The 22,445-nt window shown below is 56.5% G+C and overlaps 8 protein-coding genes across 8 annotated transcripts; 4 read left to right on the plus strand and 4 right to left on the minus strand.

The window, feature by feature from the left end:
- Positions 1-335: 335 nt before the first annotated feature.
- Positions 336-1,101, minus strand: ACRALDRAFT_1066062 (uncharacterized protein; the record flags this gene model as incomplete). The annotated part of the gene is made up of 1 exon (XM_071017275.1): positions 336-1,101. A coding segment is annotated over exon 1 (452 nt), but the record flags the coding sequence as incomplete, so codon positions are not given.
- Positions 1,102-3,287: 2,186 nt separating this feature from the next.
- ACRALDRAFT_1058792 (glycoside hydrolase family 128 protein) lies at positions 3,288-4,345 on the plus strand (the record flags this gene model as incomplete). Its single annotated transcript, XM_071015952.1, has 2 exons — positions 3,288-3,925; positions 4,006-4,345. The coding sequence occupies 2 exons, from the start codon at positions 3,288-3,290 to the stop codon at positions 4,343-4,345; spliced, it is 978 nt and encodes a 325-aa protein (XP_070872169.1).
- A 659-nt stretch (positions 4,346-5,004) lies between these two features.
- ACRALDRAFT_1045141 (uncharacterized protein) lies at positions 5,005-9,630 on the plus strand. Its single transcript, XM_071015384.1, has 3 exons — positions 5,005-5,653; positions 5,809-8,876; positions 8,947-9,630. Exons 1-3 carry the CDS (start codon positions 5,297-5,299, stop codon positions 9,485-9,487), a joined length of 3,966 nt encoding a protein of 1,321 aa, XP_070872170.1. The 5' UTR covers positions 5,005-5,296; the 3' UTR covers positions 9,488-9,630.
- A 94-nt stretch (positions 9,631-9,724) lies between these two features.
- Positions 9,725-11,479, minus strand: ACRALDRAFT_1045146 (uncharacterized protein). The gene is made up of 3 exons (XM_071015385.1): positions 11,274-11,479; positions 11,051-11,168; positions 9,725-10,919 (listed from the first exon to the last, which is right to left on the minus strand). Exons 1-3 carry the CDS (start codon positions 11,322-11,324, stop codon positions 10,081-10,083), a joined length of 1,008 nt encoding a protein of 335 aa, XP_070872171.1. The 5' UTR covers positions 11,325-11,479; the 3' UTR covers positions 9,725-10,080.
- Positions 11,480-11,971: 492 nt separating this feature from the next.
- ACRALDRAFT_1078104 (uncharacterized protein) lies at positions 11,972-13,591 on the plus strand (the record flags this gene model as incomplete). The annotated part of the gene is made up of 1 exon (XM_071018728.1): positions 11,972-13,591. One exon carries the CDS (start codon positions 11,972-11,974, stop codon positions 13,589-13,591), a length of 1,620 nt encoding a protein of 539 aa, XP_070872172.1.
- A 414-nt stretch (positions 13,592-14,005) lies between these two features.
- On the plus strand, positions 14,006-17,011 carry ACRALDRAFT_2022889 (uncharacterized protein; the record flags this gene model as incomplete). Its single annotated transcript, XM_071020111.1, has 11 exons — positions 14,006-14,031; positions 14,110-14,193; positions 14,227-14,274; positions 14,307-14,344; positions 14,421-14,459; positions 14,491-14,573; positions 14,644-14,709; positions 14,740-14,818; positions 14,863-14,988; positions 15,024-15,835; positions 15,923-17,011. The coding sequence occupies 11 exons, from the start codon at positions 14,006-14,008 to the stop codon at positions 17,009-17,011; spliced, it is 2,490 nt and encodes an 829-aa protein (XP_070872173.1).
- A 677-nt stretch (positions 17,012-17,688) lies between these two features.
- ACRALDRAFT_2044788 (uncharacterized protein) lies at positions 17,689-18,381 on the minus strand (the record flags this gene model as incomplete). Its single annotated transcript, XM_071021469.1, has 1 exon — positions 17,689-18,381. One exon carries the CDS (start codon positions 18,379-18,381, stop codon positions 17,689-17,691), a length of 693 nt encoding a protein of 230 aa, XP_070872174.1.
- A 956-nt stretch (positions 18,382-19,337) lies between these two features.
- Positions 19,338-22,444, minus strand: ACRALDRAFT_1066068 (glycoside hydrolase family 3 protein). Its single transcript, XM_071017276.1, has 2 exons — positions 20,279-22,444; positions 19,338-20,209 (listed from the first exon to the last, which is right to left on the minus strand). Exons 1-2 carry the CDS (start codon positions 22,065-22,067, stop codon positions 19,797-19,799), a joined length of 2,202 nt encoding a protein of 733 aa, XP_070872175.1. The 5' UTR covers positions 22,068-22,444; the 3' UTR covers positions 19,338-19,796.
- Between the last annotated feature and the right edge of the window lies 1 nt (position 22,445).

Genomic DNA, 22,445 nt, shown 5'->3' on the forward strand with positions numbered 1-22,445 from the left:
TCGTTTTCCACCGTATTCCGCATGTCGTCCAGGACGAAGCCTATTTCCACGCTGTAGATGAGGGTCAAGATGAACTTCCTAAGTACGTCGTCGATGAGCCTGGATTTGGCCGCCAAGTCTGTGCTGTAAAGGTGCGGCAGCTGCCGCTCCATCCGGTCTTGTCTCTCGCTGCGGCTCTCTCCGATTTGATCCTGGACTTGGTCTTGGGATTTTGGGCCCTGGGATTCCTTCGATTTGCCCTTTTTGCTTTTATTGTTCTTGGCACGCATCTGAGGCACGTGGCCGTAGTGACAGTCGAAATATTCACGGACCATGCGTTTGAACATCAGAGGGTTCTGTGTGACCTGCTGCACATACATGCTAAACTTGGTAGCAATATCCCTGGTGGGTGAAAGCTCGTTGGCCATGTGGATAGGGATGTGACCCACGGCCTGGAAGCTGAGACGGGATGCGAGCGAGTTCAGTTTTATCGGGAGGCTGAGTAGGAATTCGCTGACAGAGACCAAGGGCACGGCGGCAGCAGGCTTCGGGATCTCCGTGGGCGGAGGTTTATAGTTGACGAAGAGGGGATCATTCTGGAACTCCTTCTCGGTTAAGGGCTCAATCCTTGAGCTAGGAAACGAGCCGGATGTGGCCTGTTTCTGTAGCAGTGACAAGCTGACGGCGTGGAGGTAGCGAAGAATGAGACCCTGCGATTGAAGGACCATGATACCGTCGCCCCAGCCAAAAATGCGGCCCATCTGGCGCAAGTCTTTGAAGACGGGAGACAGCGCCTCCATTGCGCTGGGGTTCTTTATATCACAGCCGTGCCAATACCGCCCGTTGGCGTACGGGAGAAAATCAGTCTTGGTGGGGTCGGGTAGTCCCAGGGCGCGTCTGAGACGGTCGCCGTACTTGTCCCCGTACGCCATGCGTCTGGTCGGGAAGGCCATGAAGCGGGCGTCGCAGTAGGGGGGAACGATCAGCCGGGACGATCGGCCAATGTGGCTGGCTTCCCAGTCGGGTACGGCGAACGTGCCGGGGTTGGAACTGAAGCGTTTTATCAAGAACATGGTGAGCAGGCCGCGACTCTTGAGCAGTTTCAGATTGATCACCGGGACTTGCAGGGCCAGACGTTGGGGGGCAATAATTTCGGCTTGGACTTTGGGCTTGGTCAGCTTCATGTCGAAGACGGTACGTGGGACGGACAGGCCCATGTCATTCGACCCGGGACCAAATTCGCGGACCAACTCGATGTCACGGTAATGCTGGAGATAGAAACGGTAGCCCTGAGCCGCGTCTTCCGGGACAGCACAGCTGCCAAAGTCGGAAACGTACATGGCGGATTGGGAGACGGAGGTCCAAGCACCGCGCAGGATAGTTTCGAGTTCGTCGTCGGAGAGGACATCTTCCTCATGAAGGACGTGAAAGATGAGGTCCATGGCGAGGCGGAACATTCGACCAAATTCGATGTAGGCATTGTAGACTTCGCTGCGCCAGCGATCACCCTCGGCGGTCGCCTCATCGTCATTGAAGATGACGGGCATGGGATATAGCCTGCCGTAGCCCAGATGCCGCAGGAAGGCTTCGACATCCTTGTGGCGCCAGGGATGGTCGCTGTCGACGCCGGGATCCCAGGGGCCGGCACGGAAGGCATTGGGACACCAGGTGAGGACCCCATTATCCTTCATGCCGAGAAGCCGGTGGACCTCATCCACGGTCATCTTATGCGGTATGTGGCTGTCAGGTATCGGGTCCATGGTGTATGAAGAGCCAGAGCACGAGGTGCTTCAGATGGAGCGGACTGCTGCAAGCTGTTGCGACGAGGCAGGTAGGAGTCGTGGCCGTTGAAGGATGCCTGCAACGAGAGGAGGGTAAATGAGGAGGGAAAAGCGAGGAGCTGGACCGTCCATCTTCTCTGGTTTGTATGCCCTGGATATATCAGGTAGTTTCAACTGGATGTTGTGACCGATTGGAGGGCCTTGTGCCCAGCACATGTTCGAAGAATAGAACACATTCGGGCCTGGCTGGCTAGCATGATGGTGAGCAAGGATGGACAAAGAGCGAAGGCTGCATGGAAACAAAAAAGAATAGCACTGGCATTCCGTGCATTCCATCGAGGGCCTTTGTTCCTGCCGAATACGAACAACCATGTCAGCTCACAAAGCCCGTATGCCATTCAAGGGAGATAGATGTCCGGGGCCCCTCCTTGAGCAGACTTTCAAGGACGGCGAAGGGAAGGGACGCGTGGAAGAGCGAGTCCACGGAGGACCAGAGGGGTTGACTGAGATGAAGAACATTTTGCTTCATGGATGACTGGAGTCCGCTGACAGCTAGAGGCACGCGACTCTGTCAGAAGTGTCGAAGCGTTAATCCATGAGCCGGAGTGAGGGCAAAGGGTTGAAAAAGTAGGAGCTTCTACCATAGATAATGTAGATATACAACGGCTCCCGTCGCGTCGGCAAAAGGTTCGACAAGCCAAGGTCGCCATGTTTCGGATTATTTGTGTCCTTGTACAGTAAATTAGCAGTAAATCTACAAAAGTTCCGAAGCACGCGACTTTGAGGTCTACCGAAACGTTTGTGGGACCACTTATCTTTGGGATCCGGAGGTACCACAGGAATGGTACCAAAAGCAGGAGCTATACCATAAGAACAAGAATCGACTATAAAGTGAAAGACGAAAAGAAAAGGCCACCATTATTGTTTCTCCTACAGAAGAGAAGACTGAGTTCTGCATCGCCGGTTAAATGTAGTAATCTAATAATGTATAATGTAAGTCGACGGCACAGATTATGGATACTTGGCCTTGGAGCTGAACCGCACTTTGAATCATGGAGTACAACGAACGTACAGAGTACTTGAAGACCTCGACGGACGTACCAACCCGAGACCAAGAGCCTTATCCAAAAAAAGAAACAATAAGATGGGCCGTTATCCAGGTACCACAGGACTAGGGGCTCGGCACCAACGTCGATTCGCACGCCGAGACCTCACCAAGCCTTGCATCGCCTTCTTCCGCTTTGGCGTACGTACTTTGTTATCGACCTGTGTCCATGTCTTCCCTTGGTTATGCCCTTCGTTTCTTTCCCCCTTCCTCTATGCCCTCACCTCCATCCATCATCTCGCCGCCCTCAATCCCTTCAATCAATTCCTTACTCATGGCACCTCACGCTCGTTAACTTTTGCCAGCCTTCTTTGTTCCTCTCTTTGCGCACACATTGAACGAGGTCCCTGGGTGCGGTAACCCCCCTCATTTAGTTCACCTGACTTGTCTTACCTACTAAATTCCTACCTTGCTTTATGACCATGCTCGTCTCCACACCAATCCTTCGCCTCGTCGCGTTGTCGTCCCTCCTTTTCCCCCTCGCTGTCACTGCTCAGCGTAATCCCAAGCGCGGTCTTTGCTTCACCCCCAATTCAGACTACCCGGAGGACAACAAGGTTTGGACGCAACCCGGATCCGAACTGTCCTGGTACTACAACTATGGCGTCGACCCAAGCCCGGCCTTCGCCGACCTGTCGCAGGAAGAGTTCGAATTCATCCCCATGATGTGGGGCGTCAACTCGGACAACCTCGACGACACCTCATTCCGCGACCGCGTGACCCGCCTCGTCGAGGACGGCCGGAACATCACCCGCGTCTTGAGCTTCAACGAGCCTGACATCGACCACTCTGGCGGCAGCGGCATTCCCCCTCGCGACGCCGCCCAAGCCTGGGTCGCCAACTTCGTGCCTCTGCAGAAGATGGGCATCCAGGTCGGCCTGCCCGCCATGACAGGCGCCCCCGCGGGACTCGTCTGGCTCCACGAATTCCTCGACCACTGCTCCGACCTCATCAGCGCCGAGAGTAATAGCCGCACCAATTGCACCTACGACTTCCTGCCCGTGCATTGGTATGACAACTTTGAAGGCTTTGCCAGCCATATTGGCGAACGTGTAGCTCAGTGCGCTCAACCCCTTTATCTCCCTCCCCTTCCTTTCCCCGTTCTCGCGCTGACCACGCCACACCCTCGTCGCATTACAGTTTCCCCAACACCTCCATTTGGGTCACCGAATATGCCTACGCCCACCAAGACCTGGAGCCGACCCAGCAGTTCTTCAACACATCACTCGAGTACCTGGACCGCCTCGATGAGATCGGCGGCTACACCTACTTCGGCGCCTTCCGCTCGGCCGAGAGCAACGTCGGCCCCAACGCCCCCTTCCTGAACAACGCCGGAGAGTTGACCGATATTGGCGCTTGGTACTTGGGCTTGGATGCTTCGGGGGTTGACCCACAGAGCGCCGCCGTACCTTGGCGCGCGCCGCTGGGCATGGCCGTCGCCGCCAGCATCGTGGGAATTTCCTTCGCGATGGGCCTTTAACGATCGTCAATTCGACCGTCGTATTACGTCTGGTTCCCTGGCAGGCTTCCCGCCTATGCTGTCCGCCAGGGTGTGCTGTCGCCAAGTGGCGATTGGAATAAAATTACTAGAATTGTCTGGCCCGACAAGTGTGTGAGGCATGGGCTTTGGGGCTATTCGTACATATGATGATCTTTTTTTTTTTTTGTTTTTTTTTCATCTACATGACCTATCGCCGGGATCTCGAGTCCCTGTACATTCGTCATGCCCTGCGCCAGTGTCCATTCGCGTATGGAACAACGCGCTGGAACTTTTTCTGATTCTTTGTCTTTCATCCACGCCAAGATCTTGGCTGGTGTATTCTTCTCTATTTCCCTTTTTGAACCTGAAATGAAGCACGGGAAATGTACGAAGTACGTGTACAAAGATAATTTTGAGGGTGCTCACAGCCTATGATCTCGACATGTGGGTTGGTGATGACACCGCCACGTTGTGGCTAGAGCCACATCTGAGTCAATGGAATTGTACGTAATTTACAAAGTACCTAGGTACAGACCCCACAATATTACCTAACCTGAGGTAGGTACATCCCATATACGTAATCAGAATGGATTTTGGGATTGGCCCGTCACTGATTTTCAACTGCAATGGGGGGGAAAACCAAGAACACCAACACTGGACACATCTCCATCACTTCATCCTTCCACGTCGACCCAACCCCTGGACGTCGTTCATATCCGTCCATCTCTCCTTTCTACGGAAATATTGCGCCCTCTTCGAACATCATTCCGGACGAGGGCATTGATAACCGCATCCCTCTTGCGCACCCTGAGTTTCCCAATGTGTTGCGACTTGCTTCAGCCCATCCTCCGCTGATTTCATTTTCCTCCGTTTCACTCTTTTCTTTCGCTTGAGCTTGACATCCTTCTGCTCCTCTCCTGTCTTGCCCCCTCCACTAGGGTCTCGCCAACCATGGCGCCCCTCGTCGATAACCCCCAGGTCAAGGCGGCCGAGCTTTGGAGGCCTCTGCCCCTCTACTTCCACGCCTACGTGTGGCCTTTCGCCATCATCTGGCCCGTTTTTCTACGCTACTACCTGACTCCCGAGCTGTACGAGCAGCATATATCCTCCGAAGAATGGACTTTTGTCTGGGTCGCCGCCATTGTCACGCTTCAATCCCTGACTTGGTTGTGCACCCACTGGAGTGTCAACCTTCAGACTCTCTTCACAGCTTCGCGAGCTAAAACCATCGAAGACGCCCAGCTCATCAAGGTGGTGCCAGTCGCTAACGCTGGCTCTCCCGATGTTTGCGAAGTCATTCGCGACCAGGTTCGTTTTCCTGCCATTCCCAGAATGTCTCCCGCACGTCCAGGCCCTTTTCGCTCTTTTCCACATCGCCGTGTTTCCATATATCAAGCAAATTCAAAGCAACGACCTCTATGGTAACAACGGGTCTGATGCTGACACATCGAGGTTCTTTCTAGGTCGGCGGCAAGACCAACACCTCGTTCCTCTTTCAAAAGAGACGGTTTCTATACGACCCGGCCGATCAGTGCTTCCGCGCGCTTACCTACGATATCGATGCTGAACCGAAACCTAACATCGGAAAATACAAGACATCCAAAGGCATTGACACCCAGGCTGAAATAACCAGATTGGAAGAACATTATGGCACCAATACCTTCGACATCCCCGTGCCTACCTTCACTGAACTCTTCAAGGAACATGCCGTCGCTCCTTTCTTCGTCTTCCAGGTGTTCTGTGTCGGTCTCTGGTTGCTCGACGAGTATTGGTACTACTCTCTCTTCACCCTCTTCATGCTCGTCACCTTTGAGAGCACCGTCGTCTGGCAGCGTCAGCGCACCCTCAACGAATTCCGCAGCATGAGCATCAAGCCCTACGAAATATATGTCTATCGCGTTGGAAAGTGGACCGAAATCATGAGCGACAAACTGCTGCCCGGCGACCTCGTCTCGGTGGGACGCACCAAGGAGGACAGTGGAGTCGCCTGTGATATGCTACTCGTCGAGGGCACGGCCATTGTCAACGAAGCCATGCTGTCGGGCGAAAGCACCCCGCTACTGAAGGATTCCATCCAGCTGCGGCCCGACGATGCGCTCATAGAACCCGAGGGTCTGGACAAGAACGCCTTCCTCTGGGGCGGCACCAAGGTTTTGCAGGTCACGCATGGCAACCCGGACGAGCCCAGGCCCAAGCTGGCGTCGGGTGTTCCTCCTCCCCCCGACAACGGCGCCATGGCCATCGTTCACAAGACAGGCTTCGAGACATCCCAGGGCAGCCTGGTCCGGACCATGATCTACTCGACCGAACGTGTCTCTGCCAACAATGCCGAGGCTCTCTTCTTCATCCTCTTTCTCCTCATCTTTGCCCTCGCAGCCTCGTGGTATGTCTGGGACGAGGGCGTCCAGAGAGACCGCAAACGCTCCAAACTGCTTCTCGACTGCATTTTGATCATCACGAGCGTCGTCCCTCCCGAGCTGCCCATGGAGCTGAGTTTGGCCGTCAACACTAGCTTAGCTGCCCTGGCCAAGATGGCCATTTTCTGCACTGAGCCGTTCCGCATTCCCTTCGCAGGCCGCATCGACGTTGCCTGTTTCGACAAGACCGGCACCCTTACCGGCGAGGATCTCGTTGTTCAGGGTATTGCCGGCCTAGGTCTAGGCCGCTCGGGAACTGACACCCCTCAAGAATCCGATGGCGCACACTCCCACCTGTCCCCTGTCAACCAGATCGGCCTCGAAACGACTTTGGTGTTGGCATCGGCGCATGCCCTCGTGAAACTGGACGATGGCGAAATTGTCGGCGATCCCATGGAGAAGGCCACTCTGTCCTCCCTTGGATGGATGCTCGGGAGTAACGATATCCTTAGAGCCAAACCCGCTACCGTGGCTACCACTGGAATCGATGGCACCGTTCAGATCAAGCGTCGATTCCAGTTCTCGTCTGCTCTCAAACGACAAAGCTCTGTTGCGACCGTTAACGCCATGGATAAGACGGGAAAGAAGCTCCGCGGTACATTTGTGGGCGTCAAGGGAGCACCCGAGACTATCATGAAGATGCTGGCGACTGTGCCGGCAGACTACGAGGAGACGTACAAGTTCTTCACCCGTCGCGGATCACGCGTCCTGGCGCTGGCCTACAAGCAGCTCAGCACAGATGGTGAATTTTCCGCGTCCAGGATCAACGACCTGAAGCGGGAAAAGGTCGAGGCCGACTTGACCTTCGCCGGCTTCCTCATCCTCTCGTGCCCTCTCAAGGAAGACGCCAAGCAGGCGGTCCAGATGCTCAACGAAAGCAGCCATCGCGTCGTCATGATTACTGGAGATAACCCGCTTACCGCCGTGTACGTGGCACGCGATGTCGAGATTGTGGACCGCGACGTGTTGATTCTTGACGCCCCGGAAGATGCCGATGCAGAGCATCAGCTTGTCTGGCGTAGCGTTGACGACCAAGTAAACATCCCTGTTGATCCTTCCAAGCCCATCGACCCCGAAATCATCAAGTCCAAGGATATCTGCGTGACCGGTTACGCTCTGGCCAAGTTCAAGGGCCAGCCGGCGTGGAACTCCATACTTCGACACGCCTGGGTTTACGCCCGTGTGTCGCCGAAGCAGAAGGAGGACATCTTGCTTGGTCTGAAGGACATGGGTTACTATACGTTGATGGCCGGTGACGGAACTAACGACGTCGGCGCGCTGAAGCAGGCGCACATCGGCGTTGCTCTTCTCAACGGGACCCAGGAGGATCTTGTCCGCATCGCAGAACACTCTCGGAACACCAAGATGAAGGAAGTTTACCAGAAGCAAGTCGATTTGATGGCTCGCTTCAATCAACCTGCGCCTCCTGTGCCTGCCATGATCGCCCATCTCTACCCGCCGGCTCCCAACAACCCCCATTATCAGAAGGCCATCGAGCGCGAGGCCAAGAAGAAAAACGTCACGCCCGAAGAATTCTCCAAATCCCTCGGCCATGATATTGAAACCGTCACCTCACCCGGTGCTCAGCGGCTCATGAACCAAGATCCCAGGAGCGCGAAACAGGCCCAGGCGCAGAAGAATGCCGCTTCGTTTGCAGACAAGATGACCACCTCCATGATGGAGAACGAGCTGGCCGATGATAACGAGCCGCCGACCCTGAAGCTCGGCGACGCATCCGTGGCCGCGCCTTTCACCAGCAAGCTTCGCAACGTCATTGCGATACCCAACATCATCCGCCAGGGACGGTGCACGCTGGTTGCCACCATCCAGATGTACAAGATCTTGGCTCTCAATTGCCTTATTTCTGCCTACAGCCTCAGCGTTCTGTACCTTGAAGGCATTAAGTTTGGCGATGGCCAATACACCATCAGCGGCGTTCTCATGAGCGTTTGTTTCCTGTCGTTGTCTCGCGCCCGGGTCGTCGAGGGCCTGTCCAAGGAGCGCCCACAGCCGCACATCTTCAACGTTTACATTATCGGTTCCATTCTTGGGCAGTTCGCCGTTCACGTCGCGACTTTGATTTATATTGCCAATTTCTGCGACCGTCTCGAGCCGTAAGTTCCCAGCGTTTTGCCGTAGAGGCATTTGGAAATGACACTTAATTGCTGACATGGTATTCCGCAGTCGCTCGGATGAAGTCGACCTTGAGGCCGAGTTCTCGCCTAGCCTCCTCAACAGCGCCGTCTACCTTCTTCAGCTCATCCAGCAGATCAGCACCTTCGCGATCAACTACCAGGGTAGGCCGTTCCGGGAGTCGCTCTCGGAGAATCGGGGCATGTTCTATGGCATTGTCGGCGTCACCGCTCTCGCATTTTCTTGTTCGATGGAGCTCGTGCCCGAGATTAATCAACAGATGAAGCTGGTGCCCTTCACGACCGAGTTCAAGACGACCATGACGACAGTCATGCTCTTGGATTATGCGGCGTGCTGGGCCATTGAGGTTGTCCTCAAGCGGCTCTTCTCCGACTTCCGACCGCGAGACATTGCCATTCGCCGGCCCGACCAGCTCGAGCGGGAGAAGGCCCGTAAGGAGGAGGAATGGAAGAAGCTAGCGGAGGAAGAGGAGCGAAAGGAAGCCGAAAAGATTGCCGAACTAGAGCGAAAGATCGAGGCGCGGAAGCAACAGTTCCAAGCCATGCGGCAAGGAGGCCAGACTAGGCGATAGAAAGGCCACTCACTATACATGTCTGAGTTGTATGATAGATGTGACTGGTAAAGATGTTAGAGAAATAGATTTGGCATAATTACCTCCCTTTAAGATCTGCTACAGAAATCTTCCAGAGCGCAGACATTCACGGTACATTTGGGCTTGCAAGCTTCTAAAGGGCGTAGTGGCCAAAGGCTGAGGAAAGTTACGACATGGAAAACAAGAGGCCCAAGTAGGCGAGGCCGAGTAAAGTGGCACGAGAGAAGTGGCGGTGTTAATAAATGTGATATTATTTATACATCGGGCGTTACTCAAAAGAGTAAGATAGATACTAAAAAGTGAGGGCCAGTCGGAAATTCAAGCAGGTATTCTCTTTAGACGCCGTATTCCCATTACCATCGACTAACCCCATCAGCCCATCATGATCCAGCTCTTGGAATGCAAGTCGTGGCAGAGTTAGTCGGGTCCTCTCTTCTCAGAAATCTCACCAAAGGTCAAAATCAGCCGCCTCGTGAATAGAGGGCGCTATTACTCGAGCTCGCTGTCCCCTGTCATCCGTCGCGGGATGCTATGGAGACGTTGGAACGGCACAGGTCGCTGTGTAACTGCGTTTACTGGGGAGGGTTGGAAGCGACGAAAGAGACGCCCTTCTCAATGTTCTTCTTCAGGTCGCCAAAGCAGGCCTCGAGGAGCTTCTGCTCGTGGGCGTCAACCTCGCCGACGGGCAGAATCTTCTCAACGCCGTTGGGGCCGAGCTCGACCTTGGACGAGAAGAAGTCAATGCCCTGGTCCTTGTAGAGGGGCGACTCGACGAAGGTGGGCTCGATCACGCCCTTCTCGCCCTGGGAGGCGCGGAGAAGAGAGTCGGCCATGCGAGCACCGGCCATGGCCATGGAGAGGGTGGCAGAGCCAGCACCGTCCTTGGCCTTGACGACCTCGTCACCACCAAACTGGACGCGGTGGACAAGGTCGGCATTGCTGCTGAGGTCGGGGTGCTTGGACTGGCTGAAGAGGGGGACAATGGTGACGCCGGAGTGACCGCCAACGACGGTGATCTCCTCATCCTTGGGGTCGGTGTTCTTGATCTCGGAGACGAAGCGCGAGGCACGGACGACGTCGAGGGTGGTGACACCGAAGAGGCGCTTGGGGTTGTAGACGCCGCGGGCCTTGTACACCTCGCGGCAGATGGGGACGGTGGAGTTGACGGGGTTGGCGATGATGAGGAGATTGGCCTCGGGAGCCGACTCGGCGGCGGCCTTGGCCAGATCACGGACGATGGAGGCATTGGTGTTGAACAGATCGTCGCGGGTCATGCCGGGCTTGCGGGGGACACCGGCGGGGATCAGGATAATGTCCGAGCCCTTGAGAGCTTCGGCGAGGCCGGCGGGGGTTGGCTCATAGCCCTTGACAGTGGACTTGGTGTTGACGTGGGAGATGTCGGCAGCAACGCCTGCAAGAAGTGACTTGTCAGTCCAGTCGCACGAGAAAGAATGTGCAAAAGGCAATGGTAGAAAGAGCGAAAAAAGCTCCAGGATCATGGCGTAGAAGTGGAGTCGGGGAGAGGGAATTGCTCCAACGTACCGGGTCCGCCGCGGATGTCGTAGAGAGCCAGCTCGGTAACACGAGGGTTCATCTTGAGAAGGAGCGACAGCGGCTGGCCAATGCCGCCAGCGGCACCAAGGACAGTAACCTTAGAAAGCTACCGGAGGAGAGATCAGGGTTAGAACTTGTTTTTGACTCAATGGCGTTCAGTGTCCAGCACTTCCGCACATCCGAATTGAAGCGGGAGCCGGGAGAGACGTACGTTTCTGGCGGAGGCCGAGAACATACGGCGCTGGATCAGAGGAGCGAACATCTTGACTATCGGGGCTTCTAAGAATTAAAAGCGGGTGGTAGATAGGGTGAAGATGCGATCGTGGTGAGGTGCGAGATTGGGGTGGGAAGAGGTGGAATGGTTTTCGGGGGATTGAGAAAAAAAGAAAAAAGGGACAAGTGGAAGTCGGCGTGTTGTTGAGAGCTGGATTGAGTTGCTCGGTTGCCATTCGTTGTTGAATACGGGTTCCTTGACCAAGAAGGCCAATCAAACAGCCGATTAGTACTGCTCAATTGTACTTACGTAAGGTGGTATGCTAGCTGCGTACTCCCATTTTCCCGAGTATGTAAGCTGGCTCGGGAGATTTCGGACAAATATCGGACATTCACTCCCTAGCCACACGGTCAGCTGTGAAGCCACAACTTGCCGAGTGACTCAGGTGAAGATGGAAATGGGATCGGTCGTGTGGCGCGACCTCGAAGAGGCTCGGTTCAACCTCCATCCGAAAGTGTCCCAACAGGAAGACAAAGGATGCCAACTGCTTGAAAGAAACGACGCGCGTTGTTAAATCCGGGCGAACCCCTCTTCCCTCGTCCCTCTCTCTCTCCCCAACCTCCTCTCTCGTCTACAGTTTCGCATGCCTTGTTGTGCCTCTTGATTCCGTTTTGCGGAAAGGCCTGTTAATCGTCATGTCACTATCGCAACTTTCCCAGCTGCTCCCTCTTCCGAACGAAGAGCTAAAGCAAGTGGTCGACTATGCCTCAACACTGTCGAAGGAAGAGGCAGCCACACACTTTGGCAACCTCCTCGGTGATTCGCCAGCGGCAATCGAGTTTATTTCATCCTTCAATGCGCGCCGGCACAACCCGAAACCCGACCCTTCCCCCGCTCCCAGTTCAGCCACCGCAGGAAATGGACAAGTCGAGGATGTCCCTAAAGCCAGACGAGGACAAAACAAGAAAAAGAAGGCGGCGCTGCATACCCCGGTGGCGCGGCAGGTGGACTCTCATGGTCACTTTCTAGGCATGACATATAGCAAGAAGGACCTGGAGGAGGACTACATACCGAAGCGTCCGAGTTCAGCCGTCGGGACGGCAGCCGAGGCAGCTTCCAAAGCAGCAAAACGACCCCCAACGAGCGCCACTCCGCCGACACAACCGCAGCAGCTGCGAACGGCGGCGGGTTACCTCATCTCGGAAGGCCCGTCAAAGACCAAGTCTAAATCCAGTCCTGTGACCCGGTCGTCGACACCAAAGCCAGGAAATGGAAGCAAGAAGATAAACATCACCGGGGGCGTGCCCATGGCGGGGGCGTCGACAGCTCTGGATGACTTGGACGCGGCGATTCGGACGCTGGAGATAACTACCAACCCTACACTTCAGGGCGACGTAAAGGCGAGGAGGTGCAACTGCGTAGCGACACGACATGATTTACAATCGGCAGCGCCCAATTGCCTGTCCTGTGGCAAGGTGATTTGCCTCAAGGAAGGCCTCGGGCCTTGCACATACTGCGGGACGCCGCTCCTCAGCTCGGACGAGGTACAGGCCATGGTGAGAGAGCTGAGGGCGGAGAGGGGACGCGAGAAGATGGCGGTCGACAGGGAAGCGCACAAGCGTCCCGAGGTCAGCAAGAAGCCCGCGCCGTTCAGCCAGTTCAGGACCGACAGCTCCAAGACGGAGGCGGAAGCCAAGGCGAGGGCTCACCGGGACAAGCTACTGAGTTTCCAGGCGCAAAACACCAAGCGCACGACGGTGCGGGACGAGGCTGCGGATTTCGACGTGTCGGGCGCCATGTCCGGGACTGGGGGCAGCATCTGGTCCACGCCGGAGGAGCGGGCGCGGGAGCTAAAGCGACAGCAGAAGGCCCTGCGGGAGTTGGAGTGGAATGCCCGGCCCGATTACGAGAAGAGGCGACAGATTGTGAGCATTGATCTGGTGGGGGGCCGGGTTGTGAAGAAGATGGTCCCCGTCGAGCGGGCCCCAACGCCGGAAGATGACGGCGAAGACGAAGGCCAGAGTGACCGAGGGGCCCGGATTCACGGAGCGACGAATGGCGATTTGGCGTCACGAGGGCCGTCGGAAGGCGGCGACGGCGCCGGCGGCGGTGCGTTTAGCCAGAATCCGTTACTCGGTCATCTCATCAAACCAGTCTACGAGCCGAAAGGAAAAGGCGCAGAGCTCGAGGGCAGGAAGGATCGAAAGACGACGTGGCGGCGGGTGCAGGACGATACCAACGATAACGAAGACGTGATTTTAGATGGCGGGGTGCATGGCTTTGCGACGACGGCTGACGAGCCAGCATGCGGATGAGGCAGCACGTTGATGAGAATAGGCCCCCCACGTAATATCATGGCAGGGCATTCAGATCCCAATGTGTGTGAAACTGGACTGAGTGTCCCTCGACCGTCAGGGTCACGGTGGAATAATTCCGAGTGCAACTCCTGGTCTTCAAACCGGATTGGGCTCAGCTACGCACGTTCGCAACTCGAAGACATTCATGGCAGTAAACCGCCTGCGAGTACGACGGGACGTGGAGGGCACAGGCGAGGAACAGAAATCAATCGTACGAATTCCATGCACGTGACTTCGTGTCTTGGGTGGTCCCTGCGTCGCGAGATCCGAGACAAAGCCAGGTATCTACCCGTACCCCAGGCCAAACCGATGACTCGATCTAATTAGGCTCTGAATCCCGGGCAGTATTACTGCTTTCTGGGACTTACTGCGATGATTCAATTCAACTCGGTCACGAAGTGTTAAGAAAACGATCTAGAAATGGACATACTCCGTGTATGCACGCCTACCTGGATTGTTGCGGTTTGTATTGTAAGGCTGGAAGAATCCCGAGGGTTTCTGAAGAGTGACTTCCCAGTCAGTACTCAGTACGGAAAGTACCTGAGTACCGTGGATGCCGCGTGTACCTAAAAAGTAGGTATGGCGCTTTGGAGTGTACACGCAACACTCCAACCGAAGGCTCTCATGTTAGAGCCGATGATGTCTCTAAGGTACTCGGGCTGTCTGTACAAAGCGCCGAGACGTTAGATGCAGCTCCCAAGCAAAAACTATGTTGAATTCTTAACAGCCCGCCGCCACCACTCTACGCGTCGAAGGCTCAAAAAAAATGTGTTGGAACTTGCCAAAGCCACTACGCTCTATTATTCATTATTAGGGAAGTCTTCGTGTGCCAAGTGGTCACCCGTGACCGACGAAAGTTCGGAATAATGCTCTATATCGGGGACGGGACGGCTTTACCCCGCCGCAACAGGCCAAGTCACTGGTCCTTGCTACTCTCATGGTGGGTACATCCAGAGTACCACCACTACGAGGACCCACTTTCTTCAGCGCTCCCGCCCGCATTCTGTTAGGTCGATGCACAGGAAAAAAACGCGTTCGATGTGGAACAGGACCGCGTTGGGACACAGCGCCTGACGGTGGGTGGTGACTGCAGCAAGTGACCCCAGGACCTGACACCACCACCACCCATCCTCAACACCCTCAACCCTCACCACGGGTCAACTGCCCAGCCTTTTGCTTCTGTCAGTCCCGAAAATTACAATTTGCTTCCCATTACTGTCACCGGATAGTATTGTCGGGATTTCTATTGCTATTCGAAGCATCGCCTTACCCCAACAACGGATCTGTCGCGCTTGGCCCCGTCTCAATTGACGTCGTCAACACGTCGACACGACACCTCGACCCCCCATCGTTTTGTGCGGTGTCAGTGCCTCCAACCAGCATAACATAGACGACATCGCATACACCATAACTAGCCCGGACTGGCTGACATCACGCTCGCGTTCGCGTCCATCAACCTGTCAACCCGTCGTCGCCTTGTCGCCTCGGACATCATACTGTATTCCCCTCGCTCCGCATCGGCAGCTTTCCAATCATTCAGCGACTCTTTCTCTTGCACAGCCTCAAACCATGAGCCCTGCGTCGATATCACCACTCCTCGAGGACAGGGCCGACACCCAGCTCAGTGGACAGATTCAACCCCCGCCATCTGGTTCCCATCCTCCTGGTGGGGTGATGTCCCGCGTGTCTTCTGACGCGACGACATCACGCGTTCATCCCGCCCGGGAACAACCTGCTGTCCCTGTTCCTGGCTCTGACTTTATTTCCCCCCATTCACAGACGCCCCTTCTGTCAGACACCACCCGCCACACTCTAGAGCATCTGTCTGAAGCTGCGTTTCAGAGAGCATCCGGCCCCGCTCACCAATGGACACCATCACAAGGCACTACCCAAGATTCCAACGTCACTATCAACTCGGACGCTATCTTCAGCCCGCCAGCTAGCCAGAAAGACACTGTTGCTGACGCCGACAGCGGCCACATGTCGAGCCAGGAATCTCAGTTGTTTCAATTGTCCCAGATCGCTGCTGCCCAGGACAAGATGCCCTATACAGACCCTTTCAACAGCACGGTTCCATCGCGAAAGCGTATGCTGAACGGCGCCGTTAAAGATCGCTCCAGTATGTCTCCTGTTCGCGGAGGTCATTCCAGGAACACGAGCACTGTCTCGGTCGCGTCGACCACGGCTAGCACAATTGGTGAAGTGAGTACTACTATATACCATGCCTTCTAGCTTCCGCTCTCTCAGCCCTGCCACTGTATCCGCGCTGGCTAACACGAATCCCGACAGCTATCCAACGACCTCAAGACGCGCTTATCCTATGCCATGGTTAAGCTGAACAATGGATGGCAGTCGCACTCCATCGACGAAGTCGAATCCTTGGCCTCCCACGCTGCATCGCCCACCTCAAGCCATTCCACTCTCAACGGTCGCCAGGGTTCCTCGGCCAGCCCACGCTTCACCTCCGCCGTCCGGAACGGGCCCCTTGCTGCAACGACTACGGGTTCGAATGTGAGCCCGGTCACCCACGATACCTTCTGGAGGGACAACAAGGGCCCTTCAGGCGGCCACGGCTCCGCATCGCCTCCGACTCCCGCACACCCTAGCCCCGGTCTGGCTTCCCCTGCTCCTATCCAGCCCTCGCGTCCGACCACGGCACATAATCCCCGTCGAAATTCGAATCCGCGTTACACCCCGACCCTCCTTTCACTATCCCATAGCGCATCTCCTCACACGCCCGCCCAGCGTAGCGCCCTGACGGGGGCACCGAACCAACAACATCCGGGACCGGCGCCGGTGCCCGACCCCATGATATTCCCTCCACACCAGAACATGCGGGAGCAGGATGCCATTGAGACGCTTCTTTTCATGAGCAGTCCCGGCAACTCGGCGAATATGAAGCACAGCTTTGCGGCGTCACCGCCAGTGTCCGCGCCGGCGTCGCAACAAGCACACACGGGACGTCACGCCTTGCCTACGTCTCAGCCGCGCAAGAGTCTACCGGACCACCGGCCACAGCTGTCGCAGAAACGGGTCGGCTTCGAGAAGAGCCCAGGCGGGATGACGGCCGCGAGCGATATGGACGTCGATGGCGATTCGCAGTCGGGCACACCGCGCAGCGTCGTGCGGCGAAGGGCGAACGGGTCTTACTCCGGCATGTCACCATACGCCCCCGGAATCAGACTGGGTCACCGCATGCAGCTGTCACTACCTGCCGCTCTGGGAAGCAGTCAGCTGAGGCCACGTCCACGGTTGTCGGACGAGGATATCGAACGGATGCTGGATCGTGTTGCCCAACGAGCAGAGGACGACAGCTCTGACGACGAGGAGATTCAAATTCCAAAAAGACGGGTGAGGGCAGGGACAGTTGGATCGTAAAGTTTTCAAAGGAGCCGTGGTTTTATCTTTCCCTTCTGATCCTAGCTTAGCACTGGGAAGCGACTCGGTAGAAATCGATAACTGGTTGGTTTTATGACATGTTAGTCATCAACCGCTCTGTCGGCAGGCAACGGGTTGAACATTCGACAGGGACAGGGTAGCATCTGGCGACGAGGCATTACGGCGTTTCTCTTTTCTTCTCGTTTTTGAGTCCTTGTTTCTGTCTTGATGGGCAAACTAGGTTGGATAAGATGGTCGTTGGATCTAGGCTTATGACCTGCCAGACATGTACCGGAACCAGGTATGCAGCATATACGTGTTCGAGCGAACGAGAGGGCGATGCATTCAACTAGAGCCTAGTGTGGTGCCAATTCATGTGCCGTCTTTGTCATGCAAATTTATGTCCCGGAGCAAGAGGGTGATTATTCTACATGGGGATATTCAAACAAGCATCAATGCCAAATGCGTTTCACTGCGTGTTGGGTTCTTCATGGCGAGGCGTCTTTCCCATCATGTCCGATTACTCCACGAATGAATTGATATAATTTACAAAACAAACCAGCCCTCTCAATACTTCGTAGACCATCTTCACGAACTCTGCCACTCTCCCTCTCACCGTCGACATGACGGCTCGCGCTATTTCCCTTCATCCCGTCTTTCAATCTCCTAGCATGACATTAACGCTTGCCAAGGAAATTCTGCACCATACCACCCAGCCCGCCACTGCTCGGTGGGGGCTGCTGGTTACCGTAGGGGGAGCCCCCGTAAGGTTGCTGGTGAGGAGGGTAACCCTGCTGAGGATATTTGTTGCTGTTCTTGTCGCCCTTGAAGCGGTCCTCGACCTTATTCGCGACGATGGAGCCGACCACGGCCCCTGCTACGGTGCCAAGCTTGCCACCCATGAACTTCCTGCCGATGTAGCCGCCCGCGGCGCCACCGCCGACCGTTGCCATGAGGCCTCGCTCGCCATCCTCGCCGAACTGCGCATCCGAGCCCGGGGGTCCCTGGTGGTCCGATGCGCGGTTTTGATGATCGCCGTGCTGCTGCTGCTGGTACTGCGGTTGCTGGGTGTGCGAGGAGGAGGAGTGGTGGGATTGGGCGCTGGAGGGCCGGGAGGTCGGGTTCGGGCCCGTTGTTGGGTATGGCGACAAATGGGGGTTGGAGGGAGCCGGCGAGCCGTAGCTGGGCTGGGGTGGGTAGCCTTGCTGTTGTTGCTGGGCGTATTGCGGCTGCGGGGGGTGACCTGCCCCGTAAGAAGGTTGAGGGTGGCCATACTGGCGTTGAGCAGGAGGATGGCCTCCCTGCGGGGGGTAGCCGCCCTGGTTTTGGCCGCTTTGGCCTCCGCCGCCGTAGTAGTCTTGTGCTGACATTTCTTTCTTGTAAGGAGTCTCGGTGGGATGTGCTGTTGGTTGGATCGCTAAGTTATACTAGTATCCTGGTAGAGATGACTTGGAGAGATGGGGATCCAAGCGGTCGGTGGATGTTTGGATGATAGATACGGCTGATGAGGAGATGGTAAGTAGCAAGTTGGAGACGCGCGGCCTAGGTCCACGTGCGAGGACAAGCGATTTAAATAGGAACACGAACGGGGGCGAACATCAGTCTTAATGATTACCAACAACAAACTATTAGAGGCCGCCCAAGTGCTGCCAAGCGGGAATATCAAAAGGGGTTCCCAAGGTCGAGACGAGATGGCGTGGCCCCCCTGCGCTTTGGGCTTAGCTGGGCTGGGCTTGGGCTTAGCTCGTGAAATGTGGACCTGAATACCATCTGTACGAAGGGTACCTATTACTTCGTACCACCGTACTCCGCGTGCCTGGGACGCTTGACTTTTAAGGATCAGGTGCCGTGGCTTCACGACTAAAATAGGCGGTCCTTGTGACGGGAAGGATCATTCTGACCTGCGTATTCACCCATCCTAGGCAATTCTCGTGGTCCCCTCAAGCGGAGATATGATGGGATACATGGAGGAGTTACGTAGGATTTCGTACAAACGTTCCATCTAAAGCAACAGTCTTGCGTTGATGCTCTGCAATCGTGCTGCATGTCTGACGTTGATCGGAACTGGCCGTAGAAAGGTGGGGGAGGGGAAGCGAATTCGGTTCGGTAAGGGTGGCCGACCGAGAGGAGTGGGGCTGTGGCAGTGCTATAATAAGCACAGCCACCATCAGCCCCCTTTACGGTGTTTTTCGGCCAACAACACGATGTGGGGTAAAACTGTCGCACTGGCAACACTGTACGTTGTAGTCACATGACTTTCGCCTCTTTCACCACCCTCGCACATCTCCGCCCTCCGCTCGTCTCAGCTAGCTCTTCCTCTCCCTCGCACAACGCGAACGCCATATTGCGCCGAATCCATTTATGTGATGTGGCCTACGATTTGGCACTCGGCATCTTCCTTGAGGCTTCTTTCCAGCTCGAGGCTGTACCGTATACCGCGCAAGCGGACGTTGTCACGTATCGCTGGCAGCTGCCTGTGCAATGTGCAATTGTGGTCGCATTGAATTCATTACCACGTCGATATGGACTCGCTCTATTATGAATGGGAAATAGATCTCTGACCAGCACCAGCAAGACCAACGACCATCGTGGGAACCGCTTTTCCCATTCGCTCGGGCGGAACGTTATGGTCGCCAAGCCCAACACCAACACAACACCTCTCACTTTTTGATTACACTCCGCCAATACAACCACAACCGACTGATTCTGCTCTCTGGATCAATGCAATAAAGGAAGCTATTTACCCTGTTTGGTAACGATGCCATCATATCTTCACTGCCACAAATCAGCACTTGATATCGACATCTTCCTGCAGCCTAATGTCTCGGCTCGAGGCGCCAACGTGGATGCGGAAGGTTCCCATAGGCACAACCCAGTTCTGCAGCTCAACGTCCCAGTAGCTCAGATCCTTCTGCCGCACTTCGAACGTCACAACGCCCGACTCGCCGGGCGCGAGTCGCAGCTTATCGAAGCCACGGAGCTGCTTCGGCGGGGTCTCGGGAGCGCTGTCGGGCAGGGAGATGTACAGCTGCGCAACCTCGGCGCCTTCGACGTTGCCCGTGTTCTTAACAGTCGCGCTGACCGTCATCACGTCAAAGAAGAGATCCTCGCGGCCGCCCGGCACAGTGTCGCCCATGGCGGGACCGGGAAAAGCGTCCGAGTCGATGTGAAGATCGGAGTACTCGAAAGTGGTGAAAGCTGATTGCCCCGGTTAGCCCGTCATGCTCATCACAACTGCAGAGGAGATGGGGTCTCGCGCAAACTTACAAAGTCCATAGCCGAATTCGTACCGGGGCGAAATGCCCTGGGCGTCAAAGTGCCTATAGTCGACGTACAGGCCCTCATCGAAATTGTCCTGGAGCCCCTGGAAAATGGAGGTGCTGCCGTAGTCGTTCATGGAACGGGCGATGGTGTAGGGCAGCTTGCCGTTGGGGTTGACCTTGCCCCAGATGACGTCGACCACGGCATTTCCATTCTCCTGCGACGGCAGCCCGCCCCAGACGATGGCCTTGACGTTGGGCTGCGCAAGGATGCGCTCGAGGACGACCGGGCCGGTGCTGTGCACGACGACGATGACGTTTCGGTTGACCGCGGCGACGGCCTCGACCAGTCCGTTGCCATTGTGCCAGGGATCGAGGTTGATGCGGTCGCCGGGGTTGCCTTCGACCGTGATGTAGGCTTCGCCCGAGTTGGCCGTGATGAACACGATGGCCACGTCGGCATCGCGCGCCGCCGTAGCTCCCGCGTTGAGGTTGTCGGTGGTGCTGCTGACGACCTGGAAACCGTCGGCCTGGGCCTGGGTCGTGATGGCCTCAAAGGGGGCCACAAAGTAGGGGTACGTTACCGACCCAGAGCCCCAGCCCATGCCGAGAGCGCCCCTGTCGCAGCCGTGGTCCGTGCACGAGTTGACGCCGTTGGGGTTCGGGACGGACGACGACCCGATGACGGCGACGCGCCGGGGGGACTGCAGGGGCAGGATGTTGTCGTCGTTCTTCAGGAGCACGGTGCCGTCCCGCGCAATGGCCCTCACGTTGGCGGCGTGGTCGGCCTGGACGTCTCTGCCAAAGTTGATGGAAGGGAAGCCTTGGTCCTGGCCCAGGAGGTACCAGGCGGCCAGGATACGGCGGACCATGTCCTCGAGGCGCGACTGCGGGACCTGGCCCTGGTCGATGGCCTGCTGGAGGCGCGGGCCCCAGAGCTGGTTGCCACCGCCCCAGTCGGAGCCCGGGGTGGCCATGTCCATGCCGGCGTTGGCCGAGCCCGACGTGGTCTGCTGGGCGACGAACCAGTCGCTCATGACGTATCCGGGGAATCCCATCTCGTCCTTGAGCAGATGGTTGAGAACCTCGCTGTTCTCGCACGCGTGCGTGCCGTTGACGCGGTTATACGAGCACATGACGCTGGCGACGTTGGCGTGGATGGCGTCGGCAAACGGCCACAGGTAGAGCTCGTGCATGGTGCGGTCGTCCACGTTGCTGCTGATCTCCTCGCGGTTGACTTCCTGCTCGTTGGCGATGAAGTGCTTGGCGGCGGCCTGAACGCCCGCGCCCTGGATTCCCTCCACCGTCAGCTTGGTGCCGATGCCCTGGAGGTAAGGGTCCGGGCTGAAGCCCTCCCAGTTGCGACCGCCGTTGGGGTTCTTCCCGAGCGCACCGGGTGCCGGCCCGAGGATGACGTGGATGCCTTTGCCGCGGAACTCTTCGCCCAGGAAGAGGCCTCGCTCCCACATCAGATGGCGATCCCAGGTGGAGGCAGCCTGAACGGCGGGCGTGAAGGCCGTGACGTCCTCGGCCCACCGTACGCCCTGGGGCCCATCGTGTAAGCAGAGGGCCGGGTAGTTGATGGACGAGGCGGGGCTGGTGTTGCTGATACAGGGACCGTTGGGTTGCTGGTTCCATCCGACGCCGGTGACGATGCCAATCTTCTCGGACTGGGAGAGCTGGGCAAGCGCTTGTTCCGCCTTAGCATAGGCCAGGTCCCAATCTTGGTTGCCGTTTTGTGCCAGGACCTGAAGGGTGCAGGCGGCCAACGTTGCGATCAACTTTAGCGTGTGCATGTTGGGCGACAGGGTAAAGGGGTCGTCCTCGTCGTGGTCTGTTGTAAGGCCCAGGCACACCAAGTAGAGGGGGGGGGAATACCAGAGAAGCTGCGACGCACAAACGGCTGACACTGATCTTATATGACGGAGAGGCCTGCTTTGGCTTGGCGGAGGGCGGAGGGGGACGCCCGCGGGGGTGGATGTTGCAGAGGAAAGAAAAGAGGGGTGGGGGGAGGAAGAGGCTCGACGGGACGGAATCCCACGCCGCCAAACTACCGGCAGGGTTCGATTCGGGAACCCTCAGCAAACAAAAGATGTCATGGTTTATCCGTCCGTAAAGGGCCGATTGATAACATTGACAACCCAGGACATGTCTGCGCTCAGCCGGCTGGGCAT

This window comes from Sodiomyces alcalophilus, assembly GCF_042370955.1.
Source record: "Sodiomyces alcalophilus JCM 7366 unplaced genomic scaffold ACRALscaffold_8, whole genome shotgun sequence".
In the NCBI taxonomy this organism is placed as follows: Eukaryota; Fungi; Ascomycota; class Sordariomycetes; order Glomerellales; family Plectosphaerellaceae; genus Sodiomyces; species Sodiomyces alcalophilus.